General features: G+C 32.6%; 1 protein-coding gene across 10 annotated transcripts in view; it reads right to left on the reverse strand.

The window, feature by feature from the left end:
• Positions 1-20,723, reverse strand: part of CSNK1G3 (casein kinase 1 gamma 3) — an 84,213-nt gene that overhangs the window by 17,425 nt on the left and 46,065 nt on the right. For 2 of the 10 annotated variants that reach the window (XM_081132706.1, XM_081132711.1), the window contains exons 5-11: positions 17,807-17,955; positions 16,006-16,240; positions 10,691-10,776; positions 10,486-10,570; positions 8,509-8,657; positions 7,203-7,298; positions 3,312-3,407 (exon numbers count right to left, since the gene is read on the reverse strand). In XM_081132706.1, coding sequence (XP_080988832.1) covers positions 3,312-3,407; positions 7,203-7,298; positions 8,509-8,657; positions 10,486-10,570; positions 10,691-10,776; positions 16,006-16,240; positions 17,807-17,955 — 896 coding nt within the window. The remainder of the gene's footprint in view (positions 1-3,311; positions 3,408-7,202; positions 7,299-8,508; positions 8,658-10,485; positions 10,571-10,690; positions 10,777-16,005; positions 16,241-17,806; positions 17,956-20,723) is intronic. The other 8 variants (XM_081132708.1, XM_081132712.1, XM_081132713.1 and 5 more) reach the window with 5 other exon arrangements.

The following is a 20,723-nucleotide window of genomic DNA, read 5'->3' on the forward strand; positions in this document are numbered from 1 at the left end:
AAAGTACTTTTTCAGTAGTTAGTGTCCTTAATATTTGTCTTCTTCCCTCTGCTTGCAATTACCTCTCAGCTTTACAGGATCAGGTTTTCAGTTAGCTTTGCACTCAGTGGAGTTGTGCTACAGTAGAATTAGAGATTAGCAATATCTGCTGCCAGTGGTACCCTTTAAAACCTAATTTGGGAAATCCTGATTTGCCAGGTAGAAACATATCAAAAAGGGATATCTGAACCCTTCCTTTCCCCTAAGCCCCCATATCCAACTAAATTCTCTCTTCTAATTGCTCACATCCCTTTATTTCTCTTCATCTCCACTACCCATCGTTTCCCCTCAGCTACAGACTTAATAGCTGTGTCCCTGCCTTAGACTTGTCTCACTTCAATCTAGTCTCCAGCAACAGAAATCTTTAGAGAACACTATATAATCAAGTTAGTTCCCTATCTAATTCTCCTTATGGCTACCCAATATCCTCAGAATAAAGTCCAAATTAAATAACAAGACCTGTTAGGAGCTTTCATTACTTGCCTCCTGCCTACCTCTCTGTCTCTTTTTTCAATACACACCAGGCTGACTGAGTTTTATTTAGTTCTTCAATCTCTCTCTCCCCCATCTTTCTCCACTTATCACAATGCTTGTTTATTAGCCTTCGCCACTGACTGAAAGTTCCATGGAGACAGGCACCACATATCTGTCATTCTTCCTTTTATTCAAAGAATCTAGCACAATGCATAGCTCTTAGTAGACATTTATATGTGTATATTTGCTAAATAATGAGTGGCCAGAAACTCAAAGTGGTGGGTCTAAGTTTCTCAACCATATTAATTACCAATGATTCTAAGGAGAGCAGAGGAGGGCACACTTGATTCCTCTAGGAGCTTTTCCATAACACATACAAGCCAAGAACAGATTCAAAATAAAGTCTTTAGATATCTGAATATTATTCTTAGTCTCTTGAGTGGGAAAAGTTTATTAACTATATAGCTGTATCCTTCTGGACAGTGAATTAACATGGTCACACTAAGGAGGTAGTATTTGACAATGCTTTCTTTTGGCTGTACCTCTACACTTTGCTCCCCAAAGTGAATAAAAATACTAGTCAAGTTTCTCAACTTGTAAAAGTAATAGATTATTCTACTAGTTAGCACTGCCTAAGTCCCTGTCTCTATGCTAAATACTTTTTTAAAAAAAATTAAATTCTCACAACAAAACCACAAGGTAGAAGTATTATTGACATCTCCATTTTACAGATGAATAACTTAAGGCACAGAATTTGAACTCAAATCTGACTCCACAGCTTGTGCTCTTAACCACAATGAAATCAACTTGGTAACTTATATGTCTGATCTGTAATATAGAAGGTGTGGCAAACGTAGGTTTATAGCTGTGAGTATGCAGTTTATTGTTTTATTATTTATTAATTATTGTATTATTTTCCATAGGAACAAGTGTAAAACTACTTTTGCCCCATCCTATATATAATAATTCTGGAAAGACAAGGAGCTCAAATTTAGACTCCATGATTCAGTCCTATTAAAAGCACATCTGAAATAAAGAACATCTGAGGATGTTTCTGTGGTCAAAGTGACAAGAGGTTTAATCTTGCATGTCAACTGGAACCACCTTAGTGGTGCCACACTGAAAACAACTCAATATGTTCAGGAAGTTAATGAAAATAGTGTAAAATTTATTGGTTTTTGTTGTTACTAGAATTCTACTAAGTAAAACTGATCACTTATTCAATACTAGACTGAAGTTAGATGTAGTCTCTACAGGTAGAACAATTTTAAAGAGATGATGAGAAATGAGGAGGGTTGAAATATCTCTTTGAAAACATGTGAAAAAATAGAACATAAAGTTTGAAGTGATGAGACAACATAATCAAACTCATTCACCATCAGAGAGTCCAAAGAGATCCCATAAGCTACCTTTGGAAATCCCAGAGCAAGAAGCAGCTAAGTTTTTCTGGTAATAGTACAGAAGTGGGAGGACAGCTTTCTAATAGTACCTTAATTGTGGCAGAGTTCCATGAACACTCAGCAAGGTACTTGCTATGATCACATACAATACTTAGAGACATGCAAATGTATACAGGTACATACACAATCCAGCTTGTGTTATGCAAATTAAATATAATTTGCTCAATTAATTTTTCCAATGATATGAGTTGAGAACATTAAAAATTTTACAATTCAGGCATCCTTGCCTTTGAGTCCCTTTCTAAAGTTTTATAAAACTACTCAAATACTTCTATTACACATGACTGAAAGTTCCATAGACTACAAAGTCCTATAAAAATACTCGTTATCTAATTTAAATCACCTCTAAAATTTAATGGTGAGAAAAACATGAGAACTTATAAGATTTAATCAAGAACTGGTTTTTAAAATTCAAATCAAGAAAGAATAAAATCCATTGCATAGATTCAGTAGATTATATACATCAAAAATTGTTCAAGTGAGAATATGTGGAGGGGAAAAAAATCCAGAAAATTTTAAAAGGTTCTATATTAAAATAAATTGAAATAACATTTATTATCTCAATTACTTTAAACCAGCATTTAGATTATCTTAAACCAACATTTTAAAAGAAATAAGAAACTCAGTAATCTTTCCCTATTTCTATAATACACATAAAAGATTAAAACTTAGGGGGCATGAGAGGACAGAACATAGTAGCTATCTCTAAGTGTTTAGAAAAGGGAAAGAAAATACATCAAAAAAAATGGGACTGCTTTAAACTTTCATAAATATCCAGAAAATTGAAGAGAGTATTTAATAAATACTTGTCCTTGAAATTATTTTCTGCATCTGAGACGCAAACAAAATATACCATTTAAAAAAATTAGGGCCATGTTTATTTGGATAATTAATCAGAAAGTATATTCTGAATATTTAGGATGAAAAAAGTTACATATCTACTTAACTGACTTACGTCTGAAGGAGGCATGTCAATGAAAGGAAAAAGATAAAAATGTTCTATTACTTAAAGCTATTTATAAAGACTGAGCTTATTGTTGGAAAATCATGTTTAACACATATTTCAAGTAATGCAGTTTGTTTTTCTAACCTGTAGTATGACTTACTTAAATACTGTTGAATGTACTTGCAAAAATGAACAAAGGCAAAATCTTAGTATCCCTGCTGGTCTTTCTAGACCATGTTAATTTTGCTTTTTGGTTAAATACAAAGGAATAGAATTACGGAGAGTTCAGCAACAAGTTTCTCATTAGGATATGAAATCATGCCACAAGTTCCAAAAAAGGGTTAGTTGTATAAATTTGGGAAATAATCACTCATGCAAAAATCAGAAAATACCTGTACCGAGCCACCATGTCTGTCTGCTGCAAGGTGAGCTCTCAAATGGTGGGGATTTGCCTGCTGGGAGTCCCAAGCTGCCCTGTTGTCTGCCGACTGCCATTTATTTAATGCATGTGGCATGGATGGAAGAAGAAAAACCCAATATGTTAAACATCTCATCCTTATAATATAGAAAACATACGTTTCAAAGGAAATTTAAAAATACCCTTACTATTCTGAGTCACAGATGCAATGATACTGCATGTGGAGAGATTTTAATTAAATTGCTACAACTATGTAATGATCAACCATAAAAATAAAATATAACCATAGAATTTTGTAAGTGAAAAGACTTTAGATATCACAGAGTCCACCATCTAACTTTATACATGAATTAACAAAGAAATAGGGAGGTAAAAATGATGTGCCCAAGAAGGCACACTAAATCAATCATGAGCAAACTAAAAAACCATCCATGTATTTTCTGGAGTAGGGGGTCCCCACTGGTTTTCTGATGAGGAACAACTTCTAGCAAGGTAAGAAAAAAAATAGTCCTTAAATAACTGTTCTTAAGATCCTAGAAAACTTTTCTCTCTTGGTTAGTACCCTGTTTCTGATTGTGAGGATAAGATGAAAAAACAGAAAAATTCTTTGACAAGTGAAAAGTGCTATATAGAATACTATGAGAATATGACAATTTTTTAAAATAACAATTCTACATATATGAATTGGCTTTCTTAATCTCTTTTTATCTGATTCAAATTAAGGAATCCATTTCCCTGAAATAGGCTGACATTTCTTGATGCTTTTAGATGACCTGGCAAATTTGCATGGCAATAACTACAAACTAATAATAATCTACTAGCAGAATTATAAGGGATCAATTTCTATGTTTCAGGAAAATGTGGACAGCACTAATAAAAAAAGGGGAAGAAATACAGTATTTAAGTTCCTATGACATGTTTCATTCTGCATGGGGTGCTTTATATGTTTTATCTCATTTTGAGATAAACAGTATTATCCTCATTTTACTGATGAAAACACTGAGATGTTAAATACTTCCCTAAATCACAGAGGTGTCAAGGAGTATAGCAGAGATTCAAACTCAGAGCCTACTGCTCCTCCAATAACACTTTCTAGCTCCTTACCACAATTATGTTATGTCCTAAAGCCTTTGGTGCTCTTTACTTTCTTTTTCAATGTCAAGAAAATCTTGCCAGAGAGGGCCAAGCACATGGGTTTATAGGGAGCCTAAAAGCGTATCAGTGGTGAGAGAAACCCTTTGGGAAAAGAGATATTAAAATTCAAGTTGTGTACAATGAATAAAAGTTCAGGCACTATTGTAAATTAAATTGTACAATGTAAAATTACATATTTTATGGCATGAAGTATGTCACCAAAGCATTTACGACGTCTTTTGATTAAACCCTCCAAACTCATCACCAGAATTTAGCAGATCTGTAGCTTAATGAAATAAATTAGATGAGATAAAATCTAAACCGGATGGGAGATTGAAAATGATGTAAAAGTTGAAATAAGTATCTAAATGTTGCCTAGGCACAACAGGTAACATTTGGGGGTCATAGACCTCTTTAAGAAGATAGTAGAATTGCCTGGCCGGGTGTGACTCAGCGGTTGAGTAATGAACTAGGATCCCAGCTATCTGGGTTCGATTCCCGGTCAGGGCACATGCCCGGGTTGCGGGCGCGATCCCCAGTTGGGGGCGTGCAGGAGGCAGCCGATCAATGACTCTCTCATCACTGATGTTTCTATCTCTCTCCTTTCCTTCTCTGAAATCAATAAAGATATATTTTTTTAAAAAAAGAAGATAGAATAAACATTTATGTGCACCCAACACTTTCTATAAAATATTAGGATCCACTAAACTTCAATCATTGACTCTAAGTTACAAATTATTTCTCTTGGGACATAGAGAAGGTTTTAGCCATTTAAAGAATTAACTTTTCTTCTTTTGGGATTGTGAACTATGAGTTTCTTGTACAACTTAAAACTGTTTACTGCTTCACAGGTATTTTTAAAAATTTTTCTAGATACACAACTTTTCTTTTATAATGAAAGTCTGCATTTCCAGGTTTCAAGTTCAGTACATAAGCTATATAAAAAGATTTCCTGAAAAGAAAAAAAAATTGACTCCCTACCATTTAGTGCAACAAGGACTACATGAATAAACTATGGTTCCCACCCTCAGTGAGCTCACAATCTAGCAAGACATGTCTGAAACATGTAGAAAGTTAAACTCTAAGATATTTAAATTAAAATTTAATTCAACAATAAAAGAAGAGCTTCACTTACTACAATACCTAAGAGCTCAAGTGGAAATCTTCAGAGAACATAAATTATTGATATTCTTCCAAAGTACATTTGAGAAATTAACTCTCATTTGTAAAATACAAACTCTGAGTCTTGACTTCTGAGCCATTTCCTTCTATACACAGCATCTATCAGATTACTCAATCTATCAACAAGTTGTAATTTATATCTTAAATTAATTCACATGCAAGATCCTTTATTGTCCCAATTTTCCTAAGGCAAAATTCTAAAACTAAACTTTTTAAATTGGCTGTACTTTCAAGAATACTGTTAAATATCCCCTAAAAATAGCATTTTATTTTGCAATGATTTTTAACAAGTTGTGTTTTTTCCTTTGATTTTTGATCTCTTGTTTAACCCTCACTCCAACTCTGATGGGATGAAAGATGTAAAAGTGAAAAAGAATAAAGCACTATCCTTCTCTAAAAAGGGCTACAGTAAAAAATACTAAAGACACTTTTTAACTCAGGGTGATAGCAAATTTTTTTATGTGAAAGATGGCTTCAATAAAGCTTCTTTTTACAAAAAAGAGAAAAGTGAAAACACTGCTCAAAAATCTCAACAGCCCTCAATTACCTTACTGAGGAAATACAAACTCTTCACTCTCAATCTATGCGTTGTCTTGAACCTACTCTCTGCTCCAAGCAAGCTGAACTGCTTACTATTCCTCAAATTCCACATTTTTAAACTTCTGCTTCATATTTTACACTCTCCCTAAAATGCTCTTATTCCTTTATCTGCCTTTAAAAATGTCATTCATTCTTCAGGCTCATCTCAAAAACCACATTCTCCATAACATCTTTATAGTCCCCCCATACTCTAATGATCTTCCATGGCACTTTATTAATATGCTTCATGTGACAGAACTTAGTCTGCTTTGTAATGTAGTTATTGTGAATTTATGTAATAATCATGATAACAATAACACTAGTCATGAGAGCTGAGATTTACTGAAGGCTTACTATATGCTAGGAATTAACATGTATTATTTCTATTTTATAGATGAGAGAACTGAGGCTTTGAGAGATTAATTTGCCCAGGGTTAAACCATATCCAGATATGAATGATTCCAGAGACTGAGTGAGCTCCTAGCCACTCATTACAAAATCATTTCTCATAGGTTACATTGTTTTTCTCACTTCTGCATTTCTGTAATATGTAAAATAGTAGCTTTCAAATACCAGGAACTCAGTCAATAATTTATTAAACTAGACTATAGGTAGAAAGATCAACTGCTATTACATCATTCCAACAAGATATCCAAATGCTTCTGCTCAAATAGATGTCAAATGTTGCTCCAAATTATACTAATTTTAACCACTAAATTATAAGTTTATGATTAAATTAATAATGAACATTATGTGTGTACATATTTTATCAGTTGAATGAAAAAAATATGCATTTCATTCTTTCAATATGTATATACATGTGTATGTATACACTCACACATACATGCAAATACACACACACATATAAAGCAGTCATATGGACATTATAAAACACCAAATACATTTATAAACTGCCAGAAGGTAATACAAAAGCAAACTAAGACATTTCTTATCTAAAAGGGCAGCAAACCTGGTTTTTGGATTGTTGCATCTTATCTCTGTGTTGATGTGCTTCTCTGTTAGATGATAAAGCAGGATCCTGCTGAACTGCCCCCACTGGAGTAGGCTACAACACAGTAACAGTCAGCATCAATACAATCTATTTCAGAAGTCTTATTTAATATCATTTAGCTGTTTAAAAGAATCAAGGAAAAACATAAAAGACACTGAAATAAAGTAAGGCCTTAAAAAAAGACATCATTCTCAAAATATGTTGTTAAAGCTAACAAATTAAAGCAAAGAAATCACAGCTACTCTTTAAACTGTTTCCAAAATATTTAAATGCTTTATCAAGTATTTATTTTTATATCAACAAAATACCTTCTAATGCTGTCATTACTTTTAAGTTACTTTTTCTTATCAAAACTATGAAAGTGTATCTGTTCATGTTTCTCATTTTCAAAACTAATGTATAAACAGAATAAATTATTTTTTAAAAATTAAGGGAACAATTTTTTATAAAGCTAATAAAATTATTTAATGTCACTGAGAAGAGGCTTATAAAATATTTACTTTTCAAATACAATTCAAAATATAAATACTTTAATCAAAGTTTCTTTAGATTTGCATCACAGATATCATATATATTCAAATTACTTTGAATTTAAGAAAAATATACATTAAATGCTAAGTGAACTGTTAAAAAATATTTGAATCTGAGAGTTCAGTGGTTCCAAATATGGATAAGAACTCACTAACAGTGAGCCACAATTAAAGAAAATTTTGTAAAACATTCTTGCTTATTAAAAAAAGGCTAGTGAGAATATTTGATCTTTCAGAAATTGTCTCTTCAAAGAAAAAATGTGTCTCTCTAAATGATGAGTGCCGATCTTACAGTTATAATGATACTTTTTTAAGCTTAACATGCTCTAAGTATCAATCTATTCCAAGAGATAAATTAAAACTGCTAGAATAATTAAAACCTTTTTAAATTGCAACTGTTCTGAAAGATGGCTGAAGAAAACCAAAAACCAAACTAGCTGATCTTTTAAAGTAATCACTAGAATAGTACACCAAAAAAAGTATATTCAACATTAAGAAATAAATCAACAATGAAAAGTTTGAAATATCATTCTAAAAAGCAGAGTCCAAATGTAGGGTATTTACAAAATGCAAAGGATAATATTTATATTGTGTTACCTGAAATATCCCTAAAAAGGAAATAAAATGAACCCTTTTTCAAAAAGTATTTGTTCTCAACTCTTTTCAGTTGAAGTATCTATACTGTGGGGAAAAAGCACAATAAAATCTTTTATTACATAGCAGAGAGAACTCACCAACTGTTTACCCATCCAGTCATATTCATAATCAAACATATATCCTTTTCGATCAAACAAGTCAGTAAAAAGCTTTCTTAGGTAGTCATAGTCTGGTTTTTCAAAAAAATCTAGCCTTCTTACATAACGAAGATATGTTGCCATTTCTTCTAGAAAGGAAATAAAAATTATTTTTATTATACTTATCTACATACTCAATAATAAAATTACTTGTGTCTAAAAAGCATAGTATTATAAAAACAAAAAAAATAAAATTCTATTGCAATTTAAAAACTTATAGATTTAATTGCAATGAAATTTTTTAAAGAGGGAAAAGAAGGGAAGAAAGGAAATAGAGAGAAAAGGAAATGAGAGGTTTAACAGACATTATTTTTGCTTTATTTCATTAAGAAAAACTAAAATTTTTATTTTACAATTTCTTAATTGAAAACCTTGGTGAGTATTAGAGGTTGAATTAACAGCTTATTGCATGATTATTTAATTGCAAAGCACCATATTAAGCTCACATATTTTATAATTATTTAAAATACTGGTGGGAATTGATTTATATGTGAAAGCATATCCACTAGCTTGCTGGATTCCTTTAGAATCAGTGACATAAACTAACCATCCAATAGAGGATTCAAATTCCTAATTTTGGCTATAGCAGTATTCAAAACCAACTGACCTAGCAAAATAAACCTCAGAAATATAACACAGAAGCTGTATAATTCTTTTAATTTTTGGTCATATAATTAATAATCATGCATGCCATTAAAATTCCCAAATATATTAGAGATAAATATATTTTTAAAAGGTCATACTCTCCAGAATGAAAGAGTCCTAAAAATCAATAGGCAAAATGGTGAGCAAAACAGTATTTCACCACGAGAGCACAAAAAATCACTGTAGAAGTGACAGTAGGTTACACCTAGCTGCTCTTCTGATTCAATTCACTCCTGGTAGCCAATAAGAACAGGATCACACACACCCCCAATGGGCAGGGAAAGTGGCACCCAGTGACCTTGGTAAATCTCACTATGGTGAATCTCACTATTCCACTTTCTAGCTAATTATCTGGTTAATTTACTTGGGCACCACCATTTTTCCTGCAGAAATTTGTATAGGCTTCTTAACCTGCAGTCCATCTGCCTGCACTTAAACTGATAGTACTATAACTAATTTTTTTTTAACCTTCTACTTCTAGATTAAGAAAAACATATAATTAAAGTTTGCTGACAATGAATAATACGCCAAACTGGAAAAAGAGCTACCAAAGATTATCCTGCTGATATTAGTACAGTAATAATGTCAGCATTGTACAGGAGAACCTTGAATATCAAAATGAGACTGAATCCAGTCTTCTATCTTCAAGTTTGGTTCTTTTTTCAGTCAATATTATTGTACAAATCACAGCAGGTATTTTAATACATTAGCAACACATTATTCTTATTTTTTATTCTTATTTCTTACTTGACTTAGAAATCATAAGAAATCATAAGTAAATTTCTGTTGGTTTGAGTTGCCAAATATCTACATGAAAGCCAAACTAGTTTCATAAAGCTCCCCAATAAAAAATTAGCCTAAAGGTAATAAGGGTAGCAAGGTTTCACTGTACTTTGAAAACTAGACTAAATCATGCATCATATACCTACTTTGAGTTGGACAATAAGACTCAAATGACTAACATTATACATCCAAACTTTATAGCTGGTATTTCTTAGCAAATATTTTAACTTATTAAAAGTATGTCATTGAAGAAAATATTACTTTAGTTGTTATTTGTCAACACTACTAAAAGATGGATTTCTTCTATTAATACCATTTTAACAAAGCAAATACACAAACTGCCCCTTTGTGCATCTGACATCTTCTAAGTAATATTTTGAGTTCATTTTTTTAAAACACACAAAAAAGTATTTATAGATGTAAGCAATGATTAACAGTTCTGCTCTTCTGTGTATGAGCAGATGTATCAATGAGGCATTTATTCATTACCTGGAAAATTTTCACATAACACTTCTATTGGTGTGGCTCGTTTTGTATCTCCAATTTTCTGATACCTCTCTTTTAACGTGTCAGCCTAAAACAGGGGGGAAAAAACCTTGAGAAAGTGGTAATTTTAAAATTAAATACCTGGAAGACAGGACCTTAATATATTAACAAGTTATCAAATTCAATAAGGAAATACAAAAACAATTACCTTTAAACCTTGCCAAGGAAGACTGCCTCTAAGAAAATACATGAACATATGACCTAAAGCTTCTAAGTCATCTCTTCTACTTTGTTCTGAAATATAAGAAAAACATAAATTTCACTTTCTTCTCCCAGTTAAGAATGCAAGAACGGAGAACTGAATCTTTTGTTATATATCAGTTAATTCTCAAAAGTTCAGTATATAAGTACAAAATTCAGATCCAGTGCATACAAACAACAAAATCATGTCTAGTTAAACAGTAATGTTTTTACATTAAAATTATTGTCGAACTTTAAAATATGCCACTATGTTTCTTGAGATGCTATTGAGGATTTATTTCTCTCCTGAGATATCTACTCAGAGAAATATAAGGCAAGGGGGAAAAGGTTCCATGGTCAAATAGAGTCACTGTGTACTACAGCTCTGTCTTAAAGATTCAGAATGTAACATATTAAAGATTCTGGGGAAAAAAACTAGTTTTTCCCTAAAAGGTTAACCCTAATGTTCACCTTAAATGTTAAACCCTAAAAATAACTAACTTCATTTCACCCTGCATTTCCTAACTCCCATTCCACAAACATCGTTAATTTTAAACACAATTAGTATTCTGTGTAATATATAGTTTTTAAAACACTTGTGTTTGACACATCCCAACATTCATAATCCCTCCAAAACTTTGCTGCTAAAACAAACTGTCACTTTCAAGCTGCTATTATCGTTTTAGTAACAAAATGTAGGATAGTACATAACTGTGTGACAATCACAGACTAAGACTCAGGGAGTGTTTATAAATATTTGCTGAGTGCAAATATTTTCCCCCCAATTTTTTGTCACTGAAGTTAAATGCTTAAGATTTTTTTAGTATTTTTAAATAATACAAAAATGCTAACAATAAAAGGAAAAATAATTAAAGGATGCTCATGTGCAAGATGCTTTATTCAAATGAATACTCATACTATCTAAGCAGTACTAAATGCTTTTGAAAAAGCACACCAGGATTAAAGTTTCAGAAAAGGTTTTAATTTTTACTATGTAATCTCATAATATTCTATAATTGTCTTCTATAATAAGTCTAAATATATGTTCGTGTTATTATTTAATCAACATCTATGCTTCTACCAAATAGCAAGTCACAGGAGGCCAGACGTCTCTCTGGGTCATTATCCTCAGGATCTAGTAAAATGGCTGCCACAGAGCAGGTACTCAATACATGCTACTTAAATACACAAATGAATATTTGGAAATATATCATTCCAGATATATACCCCTGTTCTATAAGCTTGGGAAAATATCTAAAAGAATATGCATCAAATCATGAGTAATCAGGGGTGTGAGACTAGAGGACTAGACAGGACATTTCTTTTTAAAAAACATATACCTTTACTGATTTCAGAGAGAGGAAGGGAGAAGGAGAGAGATAGAAACATCAATGATGAGAGAGTCACTGATCGGCTGCCTCCTGCATGCTCCTGACTGGAGATCGAGCCCGCAACCTGGGTATGTGCCCTGACGGGGAGCCAAACCGCAATCGTCTGGATCCTAGGTTGATGCTCAACCACTGAGCCACGCCTGTCAGGCTAGACAGGACATTTCAATTTCTCATTTCATATACTCAAAAAATGTGGTATAATAGGAATTTTTTTCTTCTGTTTTGTATTGTATTACAATGTAAGCATATGCTACTGAAAACAGCAAGCTTTCAAAAGAAGTAAAATAGACCTAAAGTTCGTTTTAAAGCTGATAATGAAAGTGGGATGTGAACAACATGAAAAAAATCAGTAATGCCTTTTTATTACTAAAATTATATTTTATTAGGTCCTGGGAGTATAAGAATGAAAAGTCATGCAAAAAAAAAAAAATTATTTCTGAAGTCCTCCTGAGAATCAGAGTCAATCCCTGAATCTTAAAAACCTCAAAGAATCAGAGACTGATTCCTTGGGTATGACATGGAGTAGAAGAAGGCACATTTTAAAAAGTTCAGCTGATAATTCTAAAGTAGAGTCAGATTTGATATGCACTAGAAAGGAGACTTCTTTCATCTAAGTATAATTAGCATATAATAAAATACACTCATCATAAGGGTACAGTTTGATGAACTTTGAAAACACACACCCCTAAGTACCACCACAATCAAGAAGTATTTCCAAAACGCCAAAAAGTTCCCTTACGCCTCTTATCTGTTATTCTCCCTCTCCCCAGCCTCAAACCACTTTCCGCCTTTTGCCACTCTTTATTAAATTTTATTGTTTTTTAATATGTTTTTATTGATTTTAGAGAGAGAGGAAGGGAGAGGGATAGAGAGAGAAAAACATCGATCAGCTGCTTCCTGCACGACCCCTACTGAGAATCGAGCCCACAACCTGAGCATGTGCCCTGTCTGGGAATCAAACCAATGACCTACTGGTTCATGGGTTGATGCTCAACTACTTAGCCACACCAGCCAGGCTTTTTTAAAATATATATATAGAGTTTCACATGAATGGGATGATACAGTATAGACCCTATGTCTGTACTCTTTTGCTCAGCATAATGTTTTCAAGATTCATCCATGTTGTTGGATGCACTGATAATCATTCATTACTTTTTATTACTAAATAGTATACCACAACATGTTTATCCATTCGCCTACTAAAGGACCTTTGTGTAACTTCCAGTTGGGGGCTACTGTGAATAAAACATTTATGAACATTCCTATGCAAGTCTTTGTGTGGACTACGTCTTCATTTCTCTTGGATAAATAGCTAAGAGTAGATTACTGTGTCATGAAAAGTGTAAGTTTAACATTTAAAACTTCTACACTGTTCTCCAAAGGGGTTGTGTCATTTTATATTTCCACCAGCAACATATGAGAGTTCCAGTTGCTCCAGAGCCTGTTCAACATTTAGTATAGTCAGTCTTTGAAATTTTAGCCATGCCAGTGGCCATGAATGTTAGCTCATTGTGATTAAATTTGAATTTCACTAGTAACTAATATTTTGAACATCATTTCATGTGTTACTGGTCATTCACACATCTTTTGTTAAGTGTTCAAACATTTTACCCATTTTTTAAGTTCTACTCTTTGTCTTATTCTAAAGTTGTAAGAATTGTTTGTATAGTCTGTACACAAGTCATTTTCAGATATAAATTTTACAAACACTTTCTCCCACCCTGATAAATTAAGCTTCATCAAAATGTAGACATCTGTTCTTTTAAAGAAGCCCAACTTATCAGTGTTTTTCTTTTATTGTTAATGCTTTTTTGTCCTATCTAGAAAATGTTTGACTACCCTAAGGTCATAAAAATTTTTCTCCTGCTTTTTCTTCAAGAAATTCTATAGTTTTGATTCTTTCATTTAAATCTATGATGCATTTGAAATAAAAATTTTTTTCGTTTAATTCCGGTGTGGGGTAAAGATTTAGATTCATTTTTTCCAACAATATCTAGTTATTCTCACAAGTTTCTTTACAAGACTATCCTTTTTTACCTTGAATTACTTTTTGCCATTCTCAAAAATCAATTGAGCATCTATGTTTGGTGTAACAAAAGTAAGCAAAAATGTAGTTGAAGACCAAAAAGAGTATATTAAAATATACACTACTTCAAGATTTACTATACAGCTACAGTAATCAAGACAGTATGGTATTGGCAAAAAAATAGACAAATACACCAATGAACAGAATAGATAGCCTAGAAATAGTCAATTGATCTTTGACAAAGGAACAAAGGCAATACTATAAAGCAAATATAAGTATTTTCAACAAATGGTGCTGGAACAACCCTACATCCACATGCAAAAAAAAAAAAATGAATCTAGATACAGACCTTACTCCCTTCAAAAAATTGACCAAAATGGTTCACAGACTTAAGTGTTAAACACAAAAATATAAAATTCCTAAGAAATAACACAAGAAAAAAATCTAAGTCCTTTGCTAAATATTTGCTCTGTGAATATTTTATTGTACTCTGTGGCTTGTCTAGTCATTTTCTTAATGGTGTCAATTAATGAGAAAAAGTTGTAAATATTTATGAAGTCTAATTTATCATTTTTTTCTTTTGTGATTACTATAGTTTTTGAATATTAAGAAATCTTTACCCCCCCCCATGTGATGAAGACATTTTTTGGGGTTTTTTTACTATCTAGAATTAATTTTTTGTATGGTGTGAGATAGGGGTTGAGGTTCTTTTTATGATATCATATTCTTCCCCCTTGAATTATTTTTATGACTTTCTAAAAACATTCAGATCTAAGTTGTGTGTACAACAGATTATTAAGTATTAAGCCACAGTTAGTTTTCATATCAGAGGACATCAAACTTAAGTTTCTTCTTTTAAATTCTGTCTTCAACATCTCACTCACAAGTGAGAACAGACAGGAACATAAGCCAATTATTCGTTATCCATCATTACCACTCAAACGTACTTTACAGTGTATGATCATAATTTGTATAGACCTTAGAAGTCACCTACTCCAACCTCCAACTCCTGGTCTTAGCTTCAAGTCTAACTATTCTCCTCAGTCTTATAGGCTATATGCTGCATGTCTCTGCTTCCGCCTCTCATTCAGAACTAAATAGCACTTAGCATCTTCCCTAACATCATGCACTGAGAACACATCACTTCTAAATGATACCAAAAATATAATCATGAAGAAATATCAGACAGACCCAAATTGAAAGCATTCGACAAAATAGTCTGTACTCCAAAAAAAATATTAAGGTCATGAAGAATAAAGAAAGGTGAGGAACTGTTTCAGATGAAAAGAAACTAAAGACATGTGACAAATAAATTAAATGAGTGGTCCTGGACAAGAAATAAAAAAGCTCTAAGAAACCCTAAGGGGTTGATATTATTTTATCCTATTTATAAATAAGGAAACCAAATGGATATAGCTAGTACATAGTAAACAGTACTGCTAAGATATGTACTCTTAGCATTAAATGTACTAGGCCATTTGTTACCTCCTTGGCTAACTGCATCAAAGTACTATAGTCCCAATCAAAAATCTGTGCACACACTGAATTCAGTTAGAATTAAATATTCTCTCATATTCTTTAAAAGAAATAATCAAATGCATCACCCTAAGTGTATCAAGCTTGAACATTTCAAGTTTTATTTTTAAAAAGATATAGTAAGTACAAGGATATGGCATTCATTTACTCTAGAGCAACTTATTTTTAAAATGTTTTATTAAATATAAATAAAAGTAAACTCTAGCTAGATGTGATAAATAAAAATTATAACAGAAGCAATTGTAGCCTGCAAAAGTTGAACCATAATAACAGATATTAAAATTCACACCATTAGCATAGTTACAGAATTCAAACAAAAGGTACACATACCTTTTCCTAAATGTGTATTTATACTCATATATCTAGCTGTTCCCGTAAGGCTCTTGTGTTCTCTGTATGGTATGTGTTTCTTTGTCTCTGGATCAATATATTCCTTTGCCAAACCAAAATCTATAATATGAATAACTTGCTGGGTTTTATTTCCTGGGCGTCCTATTAAGAAGTTCTCAGGTTTTACATCTCTGTATATCAAGTTCTTTGAATGAACATATTCCATACGAGAAATCTTGATTTTTTTAAAAAAGAAAATAAATATTTTTAGGCTTTGGCTAGCATTAAAAAGCATGATAGAGGCAAGACAACATTCACAATAAAAACAGCATACAGAAAAAACTCAGAAATTGTTTCAACCCTTTAAAAGTAACATTGTCTATAGTTTCTCAAATATATACTGATTATGATTAAAAATCTTTACTTTTACTATTATAGTGACTTATAAATGGAAGTGTTTGAATTTTATGAATTCCTTCCATATCAGTAAGCCTCATTCAATCAACACTTTCAGATGATGCTACATCATAAAATCAAAAAGCTTTACCAGTATTAAATCTTGAACTCAAAAGTATAAAGAGACATATTTACAAAATTGCAATTTATTCATCAGTTCAATAAGGAAGCAATTTTTACAATTATATTTTAAAGACTTAAAGAGTCTAAGCTGTTAAATAAAAGCAATCAACAAAGCACCCTTTAGTATATCTTTTCTTTCTCTTTCTTCCTTTCTATCTTTCCTTTCTTTCTTGTAACTTTTCTTTACTTTTTTCTTTAGGTATGAAACATTTTAAAAGATCTTGAAACTAGAAAATTTTCAAATATAAAAACTATAATAATACTATACATTTTTTACTGTTTTACACATTCTCAAATAATATTCACTGTACAAACTCACAAAATAGAACATTAAAAATAAGAAAATAAAATTGCATCCTTTAATGACAATCATGGCTGAGAATGCAATGTAAACACAGTCATTCAGTCCATTTTAGTTTGTTAACAAATCCTGGATCATATAATATATAATATTCTATGACCTATACTTGTAATTAATGATATATTATGAGCATTTTCCAGGTCATGAAACTTTCTTTTAATACATGGTTTGCATTGAAAGTGTGTATTACTTTAAATACATACTTTACCATTTTATGGCTATTAACAACGTATTCAACTAATCCTGTTATTTCTGTAGATTTGGGTTGTTTCCCACGTTATTAGAAATATCCTTGCACAAAAAGCTTTAAGTACATCTGAATACTTTCATAGGAAAATTTACAGAAGCGGAATTAATGAGTAAATGGATAAAAACGATTTTAAGGCTTTTGCAGCATACTTCTATTAGCATTTATTTCAAAACTGCCTTATAATCATCCTCTAAGTTTGTTTCCCCATAGGTTCCCTAAAATTTAAGCAATTCAGAAGACTCTCTCATTAGTTTGTTTCCTCTTTTTCTCGGCCATTAGAATTTATTACCGAGATTTAGAATCCATGTTTCTGACGGTTCTCTTTTCTAAGTATTCATCTTCTAAATGAAAAGTGCTGGAAACAACTTAATCTCAAACTGAGCGTTACAATCTTAAAGCAATAAAATATTAATTCTCTCATAAAAATATACCTGATTCTGTTATTTTGTTATATGCATCCTAAAAAGACAATAATATGAAAGCAGAAACATTTTTATTCAGTTGAATGCGCTGCAAGATAATGTAGCAACTCTTGAAACTTTTAATATAAATTTGTGACTAAAGAACCACACAATTGTTCAAACAACTTCACATCACCCTGCTTTACTTACCAGTTGGATAGCTATCATGAGAACTGTTTTAAGAGAAAATGTTCGGTCACACAAATCAAACAAATCTTCCAAACTAGGTCCCAGCAGTTCCAGCACCATAGCATTGTATTTACCACAAGGGCCAAAATAGTAAACTTGAGGTATACCATCTGGGGAAAAAGAAAAAAGGATTTTTAATAATTTCCTCATCTTCAATATCAAACTATTCTTCCTAGAAAATTCAGTAAGTGTTTGTTTGTTTTTAATTTTGTAGTTTTAAGAACTACAGGAGTAGCTTTACATTTACCATACATACAATAAACTTTTCCTGACCCAGCCTTCTCCTACTGAACAGTGTAGCCCGGTTACACCTCTACAGCAGCTGCATGATTTAACTACATTACAAACAGTACTTCATTGTTGGTCTCTACCACCTCATCAAAGACAGGAACTGGGCATTTTAGCCTTATATTTCCATGACCTAGAGAAATGCTTGGCACATAGGAAAGATCTGATTTTCACTGAACAAAGGAGTCACTGTTCTCTTTAATAACCCTGTGGTAGGCATAATGCCAAGATCAGCCTCCAAGATTCCCATCCTCTGGTGTACACACCCTGTATAATCTCCCGTTAAGTGTGGGCAAAATTCCCAGATTTCACTTTTGTGATTAGGTTCTGTTATATGGCAAAGGCGATGTGGTTAATACCCCTATCAGTGGACTTTAAATTAATCAAGACAGTAGTCCGGTGGGCCCGACCTCATCAGGTAAGCTCTTTAAAAAGAGGGTCTAGAGTCAGAGACATTCAGATTCAAAGCAGCAGAGCTTTCCTGCTGGCCTTAAAGAAGCAAACTGACATGTTGTAGAGAATGTCGCATGCCAAAATGGTGGGCAGGCTCCAGGAACTGAAGAACTTGGTCCCAGAGCCATGAAGAACTGAATTCTGATAACCGGTGAGCTAGGAAGAGGGCTGAGACACAGGTGAGACTGCAGCCTGGCAGGACGCTCAACAGAGGACCCAGCTAAGCCAGCCTGGACTCCTGACACACGGAAATTGGGAGATAATAAAGTCCCCTGTTCTGTGCCACCAATAATTCATTATTCAAAAATACAAACTAATCAAACGCCAAATATAAAGTCTAACTGCACAGAAATCATCTGCATTTTACTTTTAAAACTAAAAGACTCCCAATAAACAAACATAAACAGGTGATCGATTTATATCTTAAAATTACATTTATCTATTTATTCATTATGAGGAAATGAACTCCTCCCATCTTAATGTCTCAGTTTTACTTACAAGTGGTTTAGGGTTTTTTTAGAAGGGGAAAAAAATCTTTCATTCTCATTCCTTTTAAAATAAAGTTTGGGGAATATAACTTTATTCTTGTTGTTTACTCTATCATTTTCAATATTATTTATTGCAGGAGCATAACAGAAAACATTAAACTAGAAGCCAGGACAACTAGCTTCTTAGTCTGTCCTAAAATTAACCATTCGACTTCTCAAGTAGGCTTGCACTGGCTTATCTATAGTATTACTAGTTTGGATAAGACCAGTTTTTCTCAAAAGTGAGTATGAGTGAGGCAGCAGAACATCAGAAGATAAAGAGGGAAGACAACATAGTCATCACAGGGCTAAGGGGAGGGGCCCAAGTTCAAATTGCACACATGGCCTCCTCCCCAGAAACAGATTCTCATACACCCCACGTGTATATGTCAGCACCTCCATATCTCTCTCTCTCACATACACACACACACTTTCCCTTGCCACTGGGAATCACTACTTTAGTGTGAGCAACTCTTACCAGAGCCACTCTTATCATATGTGTGTCATCTACCCCTCACATGTGTAAAAGTGGATGAGAGGCTCACTAAAGTTTATTCCAACTCTGAAATACTGTTTTTACTATGCTATATACATTAAAAGCCTAAGGCAGCAATTAAGACTTATCAACAGCCCTCAGTTACTAAGCTTTTAAAATTATTTCTACAAGGACTTTTTCCCCCTCTATACCATGGAAAGTTTTTATAAATTTTAGCAATCTCTAGTAACTCATTTCCACTTTTTAGTTTGTTGCTTTCAATCTGGGTGCAAGGAAACCAGATCATTAAGCTTGTTAGAACTATACAGAGAATAAAAATAAACAGGTTCTGAACTTCTTCAATGGAGGGACTGTCAAAGGGCTTTCTATTTCCAAGTTACCATCTATATTTCTAGTAGTTAAAGTTGTTGTGAAATGATCACTGAATAAAGTAGCAATATATTTTGGTTTATTAAATGACTAACTTTTTTCAAATGTTTACAAAGATTTCCAGAAATGGAAAACCACTTAAGAAATTTAAGTCTTAATTAACTCAAAGAATGCTTTTTGAGAATCTACTATATCTTTTCAGGACTGGGCTGGACATTGAGGATTAGGTGTGATCGAGATGCCATGATCAAGGATGATTTAACCCAGGAATGCAAGTTTAGGCTCACTCAGGAATCCACCAATGTCACTAACCATAATAACAGGATAAATATTTAAAAAATTAGATCATTTTAATAGGTGCTGAAAAAGCATCTGACTCAGCTCTTAGCAGATTTGGAACAGAAGGAAACTTCCTCAACCTGGTAAAGGGCATCTAAGAAAAACTCACAGCTAGCATCACACCTGAAGGTGAAAGACTGAATGCTTTCCATTTACAACTATGAACAAAAGAAGGAGGTCCACTTTCACCTCTTGTATTCATCAATGCAATGAAGAAGAAGAAAAAAAGGAAATACAAGGCACTCTCGAAAATTAACAAAAAATCTGTTAATTTAAGAAAAACTAAAATAAATACTTGTTCCTATTTATATTACCAAATATAAAATTCACACTTTCAAGTAAAAATTAGAATTTTGCAAAATTTATATCTAACAAGATGGACTTGACAGTTTCCCCAATACTTAAA

The sequence above is a fragment of the Miniopterus schreibersii genome (assembly GCF_964146895.1).
Source record: "Miniopterus schreibersii genome assembly, chromosome: 3".
Taxonomy (NCBI): Eukaryota; Metazoa; Chordata; class Mammalia; order Chiroptera; family Miniopteridae; genus Miniopterus; species Miniopterus schreibersii.